Below are 11,419 nucleotides of genomic sequence, written 5' to 3'. Positions count from 1 at the left end.
ATGACACTATAAGGAGAAAAGTGTTATTATTTCTTCAACTGTAAAGAAGTGGACTGGGAAAATTATGAAAGTGGTATGGGGGAAGAAGCTTGGGGAGAAAGATTCCTAAACCTAATGATAGATAATATGGTGGATCAAAAAGTAAAGGAAAACACAAGATTCAGAGGAAACAATGACCCGGCGAGATTAGACCTGGTTTTTACAAGGGGTATACAAATGAATGATGATATAAGATATAAGTGCCCATTGGGAAAGAGTGATCATGTAATATTAGAAATGGTTATAGAAGAGGGAAAAGAAGATAGAGATGAATCATAGAAAGGAGACCGATTACATTACAGAAAGGCTGATATTGAGAATCTCAAGAACTATTTCAAATATGCAAACTGGGAGGAAATGGAAAATTCTGAGGGGGTGCAAGAGAAATATAACTTATTTTTGGAAATATACAAAACAGGAATCAGGGAATATGTCCCAAAATATAGACCTAAGGAAGAAGGAAAGAAAGATTGGTTTAACGCAAAGTGTGCCAGGGCAAAGGAGAAAAGAGATGGAGCATGGAAAAGGTGGAGGAGAAATAGAAATCCAGTAAATAAGGTAAACTTCAAGATAGCAAGAAACTAATATGTTAAAGTGAGGAAGGAAGAGGAGAGGATCTATGAAAAGGACGTAGTCGAAAAATGCAAGGAGCAACCAAAATTGTTTTACAGATTCATAAACGGAAAAATAAGACAAAAAGAAACAATAGAAAGGTTAAAAGGGGAAAATGGGATGGTGGAAGACCCAAAAAGTATGGCAGAAATGTTAAATAATAAGTCCCAGGAGGTCTTTACTAAGGAATCCAAATTTGAAAGACCACAGGGTAATAGAGAGACCATCTATATGGAAGAGATTAAAGTAACCAAGCTTGAAATAAAAGAGTTAATGAAGGAACTGGATGAAGAAAAGGCAATGGGACCGGATGAAGTCTCAGGCAGAATACTGAAAGAATGTAGGGAAGAAATAGCAAGACCTATACAGATCATAAAATGCTCAATAGAAAATGGAACAGTACCAGTAGAATGGAAAAGAGCGCGATTTGGTTCCCATATATAAAAGCGGAATGAAGGAAGAACCTTTAAATTACAGACTGGTATAATTAACTAGTGTAATATGTAAGATGTGTGAAAGAGTAATAAAGAAACAATGGATCGAGTTCCTTGAAGACAACAAATTATTATAGCCAATTTGGCTTTAGAAAAGGTCGGTCATGTGTGACAAATTTACTGAGTTTCTACTCTAGAATAGTTGACAGGGTACAAGAGAGAGAGGGATTGGTTGATTGTATTTATTTGGATTTAAAAAAGGCATTTGATAAAGTGCCACATGCAAGGTTACTGTGGAAATTAGAGAAGATGGTTTAAAAGGAAGCACATTGAGATGGATGGAAAACTATTTGAGGAGGAGAGAAATAAGGACGGTAATCAAAGATATGAAGTCCAAGTGGAGAGCAGTAGAAAGCGGAGTGCCGCAGGGATCAGCATTGGCGCCAATACTTTTTCTCATTTATATAAACAACATGTCAGAAGGAGTGAACAGCTACATAAATCTGTTTGTGGATGATGCGAAACTGTGCAGAGTTATAAAACAAAAAGAGGATTGTGAGATACTGCAAGAAGACCTAAATAAGATCTGGGAATGGAGTGAAAAGTGGGAGATGGAATTCAATGTGGACAAAAGCCATGTCATGGAAATGGGAAAGAGTGAAAGATGACCAGTGGGAATGTATAAGATGGGAGATGGAGTAGAACTGGAGAAAGTAAAAAAGGAAAAGGATTTGGGAATGACGATGGAAGAAAATAATCAACCGGAAAGCCATATTGATAGAATTTTCAGAGAGACATAAAATTTGCTAAGGAATATTGGATTAGCATTTCACTACATGGACAAAGAAATGATGAAGAAACTGATAAGTACTATAATAAGATCCAGATTGGAATATGCAGGGGTAGTGTGGACCCCTCACAAAAAGAAACACATAAGGAAGCTGGAGGGACTACAAAAAATGGCTACAAGACTGGTCCCAGAACTTGAAGGGATGACATATGAGGAGAGACTAAAGGCTATGGATCTTCCAACATTGGAACAGAGAAGGGAGAGAGGGGATCTCATACAAGTTTATAAATTGGTCAACAGAATGGACCAAGTGGACAATGAGTATCTGATGTGAGAGAAGAATATGCCAGTCGAAGCATAAGATCGCATAGTAAAAAGCTGAGGAAGGGAAGATGTTTAAAAGATATTAAAAAGTATAGTTTCCCGCAAAGATGTGTTGAGACGTAGAACAGTTTGAATGAAAAAGTAGTGTCTGCAACGAGTGTACACAGTTTTAAAGAAAGATTGGATAAGTGTAGATATGGAGACAGAGCCACACGAGCATAAAGCCCAGGCCCTGAATAACTACAACTAGGTAAATACACACACACACACACACACACACACACACACACACACACACACACACACACACACACACACACACACACACACACACAAGTGTCCTTTGGGAAAGAGTGATCATGTGGTTATGGAAATGCAGATAGCAACAACACAGCGAAGGAAGGACGAGACATACAGGAGTGGTAGATTGAATTATAGAAAGATGGACACAGAAAGTTTGAAAAATTATTTCAGAAAATTAGATTGGGAGATGTTACAAATCAGAGAAGTGCAAAAGAAATATGAGATTTTTATGAAATATTATAAAGAAGGAGTTATGAAATTTGTACCAAAGTATAAACCAAGAGAGGAAGGAAGAAAGGATTGGTTTAATGCAACTTGTGTTAAGGCTAAGGAAAAGAGAGATGTGGCTTGGAAAAGATGGAAAAGAGCAGGAATATACTAAATAAGGAGAATTATAGAGTGGCAAGAAATGAGTATGTGAGGGTAAGGAGGAGGAAGAAAGAAAATTTGAAAAGATATTGTAGACAAGAGTAAGGAACATCCAAAATTGTTTTACAGGTTCATAAATGGTAAACTTAAAAAGAGAGTCCATTGAAAGATTAAAAGGAGAGCAAGGGATAGTAGATGACCCTAAGAATATAGCGGAATTGCTAAATAATAGGTTTCAGCAAGTATTTACTAAAGAAACAATGTTTGTAAAGCCACAGAATGTACAAGGAAATGTGCACATGGAGGACATTAAGATACCTAAAAGGAGTTATATAAAATGTTGGAGGAACTTAAAGATGATAAAGCGATGGGACCAGATGAAGTTTCAGGAAAATTATTGAAGGAGTGTAGAGAAGAATTGATTGATCCATTATATGATATTATAAGGTGCTCATTAGAAACAGGGAAGTACCAGTAGAGTGGAAGAGAGCTGAAGTGGTGCCCATTTATAAGGGAGGCAGTAAGGAAGAGCCTCTTAACTATAGACCTGTGTCTCTAACAAGTGTGGTCGGTAAGATTTGTGAGAGGGTGATAAAGAAATATTGGATACGGTTCCTGGAGGATCATAAGTTATTATCGGATCATCAATTTGGCTTCAGGAAAGGGAGGTCATGTGTAACAAATCTACTGAGCTTTTATTCAAGAGTGGTTGACAAAATACAGGAGAGAGAGGATGGATGGACTGTGTATATTTGGATTTAAAGAAAGCTTTTGACAAGGTACCTCACAGAGACTGTTATGGAAAGTAGAGATTTATGGAGGACTGAAAGGAAAAGTGTTAAAGTGGATGGAAAACTACTTGAGATGGAGGGAGATGAGAACGGTAATAAGGGATGCAAGGTCGGACTGGTTGGTGGTGGAGAGTGGAGTCCCACAAGGCTCAGTGCTGGCACCAATACTTTTCCTGGTATATATAAATGACATGCCAGAGGAGTAAACAGTTATATTAATTTGTTTGCGGATGATGCGAAGTTGTGTAGGTGTGTGAAGAGTGAAGAAGATTGTGAAATTTTACAGGCAGACCTGGATAAGATTTGGGAGTGGAGCAAGAGGTGGCAAATGGAATTTAATCTGAGCAAAAGTCATGTGATGGAGATGGGAAAGAGTGGAAGACGGCCAAGAGGGTCATATAAGATGGGTGAAGAAGTAGTGTTGAAAAAGGTGGAAAAGGAAAAGGATTTGGGAGTGATAATACAAGACCATGGGCAGTTTGAGGCTCATATTGATAAGATGTTTGGAGAAACGTATAATTTGATAAAAAAAATATTGGATTAGCCTTCCATTATATGGATAAAGATATGATGAAGAAATTAATTAGTATGGTAATTAGACCAAGATTGGAATATGCTGGAGTGGTTTGGTCCCCTTATAAAAAGAAGCATATAAGGAAGTTGGAGAGATTGCAGAGAATGGCAACAAAAATGGTTCCGGAATTGGCAGAAATGACCTATGAGGAGAGATTAAAAGAAATTAATTTGCCTACCTTGGAACAAAGAAGAGAAAAGGAGATTTAATACAGGTTTATAAACTGTTGAATGGACTGGATGAAGTGGATAATGAGCAAATGATGTTGAGAGAGGAAAACTTAAGTAGAACTACAAGATCGCATAGTAAAAAGATAGCCAAGGGAATATGCTTGAAGGATGTGAAAAAATATAGTTTCCCACAAAGATGTGTGGAGGTGTGGAATGGTTTGAGTGAGGAGGTGGTGTCAGCAAGGAGTGTGCATAGTTTTAAAGGAAAGTTAGATGTGTGTAGATATGGAGACGGGGCCACACGAGTATGATACCCAGGCCCTGTAAAATTACAACTAGGTGAATACACACACACACATGCTGCAAGGATGCATCATGGAAAAAATTAAGAAGACAACACAATGGAATAAATAGGAAACAGTATAAAGAGGCATGAAATGAATACATTAGGATAAGAAGGGAGGAGGAGAGAAACTTTGAAAAGGATGTATTGAAGAGATGTGAAAAAGAACCCAAGCTTTTTTATAAGTATATAAATGAGAAAATGACAAACAGAGAGACCATTACTAAGTTGATTAAGGGGAATACGATATACAAAACATCAGAAGAAATGAGTGAACTTATGAATGAGAGATTTAAATCGGTATTTAATGAAGAGGGAGAGTTTATAAAGCCAATATTACTCAGCGGCACAGGAAGGATTAAGAGACATCATGGTAAGAAAACAGGAAATTAGAGAATTATTAAAAAAGGTGGATGTGAGGAAGGCAATGGGACCAGATGGAGAATCAGGATGGACACTAAAGGAATATAGTGTACAACTGGTAGAACCAATTTGGGATGTAATTAACAACTCTTTAATGGAAAGGAAGGTGCCAAAGGAATGGAAAAGAGCCAATATAGTCCCATTATACAAGGGAGGAAAAATAACTGAGCCCCTAAATTATAGACCAGTGTCACTTACTAGTGTGGTGGGTAAGATCTGTGAAATTGTTATCAAAGAAAAATGGTTGGAATATCTGGAGAAATTAAATCATAAATAACTCTCAATTTGGTTTTAGAAAAGGAAGATCATGTATAACAAACTTACTAAGCTTTTATACAAGAGTAATAGATGAAGTACAAGGAAGAGATGGATGGGTGGATGCAGTGTATCCAGATATTAAAAAGGCTTTTGACAGAGTACCACACAGAAGACTCCTATGGAAAATACAACACATGGGTGGAATTAAGGGAAATATCTTAAATTGGATGACAGATTACTTAACAGATAGGGAAATGAGGACAGTGATAAGAGATACATCATCAAGTTGGAGCACTGTAACCAGTGGTGTACCACAGGGTTCAATGTTGGCACTAATAATGTTCCAAATATATGTCAACGATATACAAGAGGGTTTGAGTAGCTACATAAATTTGTTTGCAGATGATGCCAAGCTTTTGAGAGTTTAAAAAACAAAACAAAATGATTGTATGGAATTAGAGAAAGATATTGATAAGATATGGAGATGGAGCCAGAAGTGAAAATTAGAATTTAATACTAAGAAATATCATGTAATGGAAATGGGTAAAAGTAATAGAAGACCTACATGGGAATATAAAATGGGAGAAGAGATCATAATGAAAAAAAGAGAAGAGAAAGACCTGGGAGTGATTATACAAGACACCCTGACTCCAGAAATACATATAAATGATTACTTACTTCAACATAGAAGACACTAACAAACATCAGGCTAGCATTCAATTACATGGATAAAAGTATGATGAAAAAGATATTAACCACTACGATAAGACCTAGACTAGAATATGCAGCAGTGGTATGGTCGCCATATAGGCAGAAAGATATCAAGAAACTAGAAAGGATACAAAGGGCTGCTACAAAGATGGTCCCTGAAATAAAAGATCATCCCTATGAAGAAAGACTGAAGGAGATGGAGCTACCAACTTTGAAAGATAGACAGGAAAGAGGAGACCTAATAACGATGTATAAGTTAGTAAACCATATGGAGAAGATAGATAGACAAGACCTGGTAACACTGATGAAGCAGGGAAACAGACAAACAGGACATTCCAAGAAAATCATGAAAAGTCAGTGTCATAGAAATATCAAGAAGTTCAGTTTTCCACATATCGTCAATTGCGCTCACGAAGTGCTAGTCGGCAATCCGTTGTCCACCATGAGACTCCATGCTTAGTGTAAACTGCAGAAGTCTTTGGAATACAAGCCTCGGTGGCGTGTAATCTGGAATGGATTAAGTGAAGAGATTGTAACAGCAGAAAGTGTGCACAAATTTAAGGAGAACTAGACAAATGTAGACATGGAGACAGGTCACTATGAGACCCGCTTGAACCCTGTAACATACAACTAGGTAAATAAACACACACACACACTCTTGAATACAAGATCATTTAATATCACCTAAGGTTTTTGTTTGGTGAAGATGAATATGCATATATAGTAAATGTATTGTACATGGAGGTAGGCTTACCCACAAATAAAAATTTACGGTTTAGTATTTCTGTGTATTGTTATAAGTTTTAGTTACTGTAGATATAACTTATTATGATAATCCACAGGAGCAGCCTGATCCTGTGTACATAAAGGGAAAGCGTATTGAAGGAAGTCCTCAGATGTTGCAGCTTTCACTTGATGGAAAACGTCTGTATGTCACAGATTCGCTGTTCTCTCCGTGGGACAAACAATTTTATCCACAAATTGTTCAGTAAGTGCTGACTAGATTGTTCTGATGGAAACTGAATTATAGATTTTTCAACAAATAATTGAAAAAAGTTTGTGACACAGAGGCACTATCTATATTAGCTTTCCCTATTGTAACAAAACACCAGCCCACCCAAAACAAACATGCATAGATTCACTGCTTCCATATCTAAAAGCATCCAGCTTAGCTTTGATTTCATTAATATTCCTTGTTTGAAGCACTGTTTAATCTAGATTGTTCCACATTTCTATGCTTCTATTTGGGAACCTATATTTCTTGATGTCTCTCCTATACACAGTTTTCTTTAATTTGATGTTGTGTCTTCTTGTGTCTCTACAAGAAAATTCTATTGTGTCTTTACAAGAGGACATGTCATAAAATTAAAGATGAGACTGTAGAAGAGACATGAAGAAATGAAGCTTCCTAAATAGGAGCATAAAAATATGGCTAGGGTGACTCAGTGGCTAAGCCACTGAGGTGCTAATACCATCTGGACCAAGTTTTTGTACAGTATACAATACATACTATCATAGTTCTTTTATATTTCTTTTACTATTCTTTCTAAATATTCTGTAATTTAAAGTCATCATATATTGAGTATATACAGTCAACTCTCGATTAATGTGAGGGTTGCGTTCCTAGAGGCATTGCATTATTCAAACAATTTTTCCATAGAAAACAATGGTAATTAGGGTGGGTTATGTTCCTGATCACTGGGAAAGTCTGCCTATTTTGGGGATTATGTTACTGAAACCTTAAAAAAATGTATATACATATTAATATATCAGAAGGTCTTGGAAACAATAAAAAGCACATTCTTATTTTATTTTGTAAGTATATATTACATTTATAAATCACTAAGTAACATAACAAAAACACGTCCTTATACTTGCCCTCACTTTGTTGATTTATCACTGGTCGTCGTCTGCTAAATCTTTATCCCGCTCTCCCTGACTCTTGTCTTCTATCTCACTTGTATCTCCATCTTCCTCTGGCAACTCTTTTTTTTATATTCTTTTGGAAGAATTGATTTAGTGTGGTTTGTTTGATCCTTTTTCTTTTGATGTAAGACAGTGCAAGAGAAGTATAACTTATTTTTGGAAATATACAAAACAGGAGTCAGGAAATATGTCACGAAATATAGACCTAAAAAAGAAGGAAAGAAAGATTGGTTTAACGCAAAGTGTGCTAGGGCAAAGGAGAAAAGAGATGGAGCATGGGAAAGGTGGAGGAGAGATAGAAATCCAGTAAATAAGGAAAACGTCAAGGCAACGAGAAATGAATATGTTAAGGTGAGGAAGGATGAGGAAAGGAACTATGAAAAGGACATTGTCGAAAAATGTAAGGAGAAACCAAAATTGTTCTACAGATTCATAAATGGAAAAATTAGGCAAAAAGAAACAATAGAAAGGTTAAAAGGAGAGAACGGGATGGTGGAAGACCCAAAAAGTATGGCAGAACTATTAATAATAAATTCCAGGAGGTCTTTACTAAGGAATCCAAATTTGAAAGGCCACAGGGTAATAGAGAGACCATCTATATGAAAGAGGTTAAAGTAACCAAGCTTGAAATAAAAGAATTAATGAAGGAATTGGATGAAGAGAAGGCAATGGGACAGGATGAAGTCTCAGGCAGAATACTGAAAGAATGTAGGGAAGAACTAGCAAGTCCTATATGAGGCGCCCCGTGCCATATTGTCGTAACCCCGGAAAATTGAGAATCTGAGTTAACAGTTGCTCGGTGTAGGGGAAGGGTGTAAAAGTCATATGCTAAGGTCGGCCAAGCCAAACTCGACCATTTGGGCACCTAAAACAAGGTGCAAAGTCACACAAAAACATGACAGGGAAAGTCGAGACTAACATGTTGCATCCCGAGCTGTGTTGTTGTATCTCCACGCTCACAGCTGCTGGCACCTAGCCAATCAGCAGCGCGTGACGTCACACCCACACCGTGTCTCAGCCAATGAGAGGCATGTTTTCCTTCCTTTCTCTCTCTCTCTCTCTCTCTCTCTCTCTCTCTCTCTCTCTCTCTCTCTCTCTCTCTCTCTCTCTCTCACATGCATCGCCCTTTAACTCGCCATGGCAAGACCTATGCTACTTTTCCTGAAGTTATGGCTTCTACCAGCGCCTCTTCAACTTCCCCAGCCTTGGATTGTATTTTAGGTAAAGACAATGCATAAATACATACTTTTACCTTTAGTCAACCCTTTTGAACAATAATATAAAATGAAACATACTTGGAAGGATAATGAAAGTTGTGCTAATAATAAATTATTTATTTTTTGCTCGAAAAAAATTAATATAAAATCGAGTTTTGCAGCTATCATCATGAAATCTTCACACACTCCTAATTTTAACATGTATTCTTAAACTAGCACCTTAGAAACCATTTCACCAAAAAAAAATTACCGCTATGGAAATAGGCTAAAAAAATCTACCGACATGAACTCAAAATTTTCGGATTTACTATTGAAAACCACCATAACTAAACAAAACTACCCAAGATCTTTCATTTGATGTATAATCTTATATAATTCTGACCGATTTCATGCATGTTTTCAGTGTTTAACTTTGAGTGCGTTTTACTCGAAAGTAGGATTGACGGGGTTAAGACAAAATGACACAGAGCGACTCATATACAACATCATAAAATGCTCAATAGAAAATGGAACAGTACCAATTGAATGGAAAAGAGCTGAGGTGGTTCCCATATATAAGAGCGGAAGGAAGAACCTTTAAATTACAGACCGGTATCACTAACTAGTGTAATATGCAAGATGTGTGAAAGAATAATAATGAAACAATGGATCGAGTTCCTTGTAGACAACAAATTAATATCAAATAACCAATTTGGTTTTATAAAAAGACGGTCGTGTGTAACAAATTTACTGAGTTTCTACTCTAGAATAGTTGATAGAGTACAAGAGAGAGAGGGATGGGTTGACTGCATTTATTTGGATTTAAAAAAGGTGTTGCCACATGCAAGATTACTATGGAAATTAGAGGAGAAGGGTGGCTTAAAAGGAAGCACATTGAGAAAGATGGAAAATTATTTGAGGGGGAGAGAAATAAGGACGGTAGTTAAAGATATGAAGTCCAAGTGGAGAGCAGTAGAAACCGGAGTGCCGCAGGGCTCAGTATTGGCGCCAATTCTTTTCCTCATATATATAAACGACATGCTAGAAGGAGTGAACAGCTACATAAATCTGTTTGCGGACAATACGAAACTGTGCAGAGTTATAAAGCGAAAAGAGGACTGTGAAATACTGCAGGAAGACCTAAATAAATCTGGGAATGGAGTAAAAAGTAGGAAATGGAATTCAATGTGGACAAAAGCCATGTCATGGAATGGGAAAGAGTGAAAGACGACCCATGGGAATCAATAAGATGGGAGATGGAGTATAACTGGAGAAAGTAAAAAAAGAAAAGGACTTAGGAGTGACGATGGAAGAAAACAATCAACCGGTAAGCCATATTGATAGAATTTTCAGAGACATAATTTGCTAAGGAATATTGGATTAGCATTTCACTACATGGACAAAGAAATGATGAAGAAATTGATAAGTACTATAATAAGACCCAGATTGGAATATGCAGTAGTAGTGTGGACCCCCCTATAAGAAAAGAAAAAAAAACATAAGGAGGTTGGAGAGACGACAAAAAATGGCTACAAGAATGTTTCCAGAATTTGAAGGGATGACATATGAGGAGAGACTAAAGGCTATGGATCTACCAACCCTGGAACAGAGAAAGGAGAGAGGGGATCTGATATAAGTTTATAAATTGATCAACGGAATGGACCAAGTGGATAATGAGAAACTGATCCTGAGAGAAGAATATGAGATTCGAAACACAAGACCGCATAGTAAGAAGCTGAGAAAGGGAAGATATCTGAGATGTTAAAAAATATAGTTTCCCATAAAGATGTGTTGAGACGTGGAACAGTTTGAGTGAAGAAGTGGTGTCAGCAACGAGTGTGCATAGTTTTAAAGAAAAATTGGATAAGTGTAGATATGGAGACGGGGCCACACGAGCATAAAGCCCAGGCCCTGTAAAACTACAGCTAGGTAAATATATTTACATCTACTGATCAAGATTCTATAATTTGAGATTATAGCATCATTCCAATTAACAAAATTAATTTTATTATAAAATTGTTGGATTAGAAGTCATAGGTCTTAATTTGACTAAAAATTGACGCTAGATGAAAATGTGGGTTTCATCTGACTCAAGGCGACGAAAAGAGTTAACGGAACAGTTAAAAATTATGGAAATCGTCGAAGACGACGGAAAA

At 36.8% G+C, this 11,419-nt stretch overlaps 1 protein-coding gene across 13 annotated transcripts in view; it reads left to right on the top strand.

Annotated features, from left to right (window-relative positions):
• LOC123499624 (selenium-binding protein 2-like) overlaps positions 1-11,419 on the top strand; it is a 132,612-nt gene that overhangs the window by 109,162 nt on the left and 12,031 nt on the right. For all 13 annotated transcript variants that reach the window (XM_045247945.1, XM_045247942.1, XM_045247940.1 and 10 more), the window contains one exon: positions 6,984-7,129. In XM_045247945.1, the coding sequence (XP_045103880.1) occupies positions 6,984-7,129 (146 nt within the window). The remainder of the gene's footprint in view (positions 1-6,983; positions 7,130-11,419) is intronic.

Source organism: Portunus trituberculatus, chromosome 50 (genome assembly GCF_017591435.1).
Source record: "Portunus trituberculatus isolate SZX2019 chromosome 50, ASM1759143v1, whole genome shotgun sequence".
NCBI lineage: Eukaryota > Metazoa > Arthropoda > Malacostraca > Decapoda > Portunidae > Portunus > Portunus trituberculatus.
Note: the sequence above shows the minus strand (reverse complement) of the source record. Positions and strands in the feature narration are given on the sequence as shown.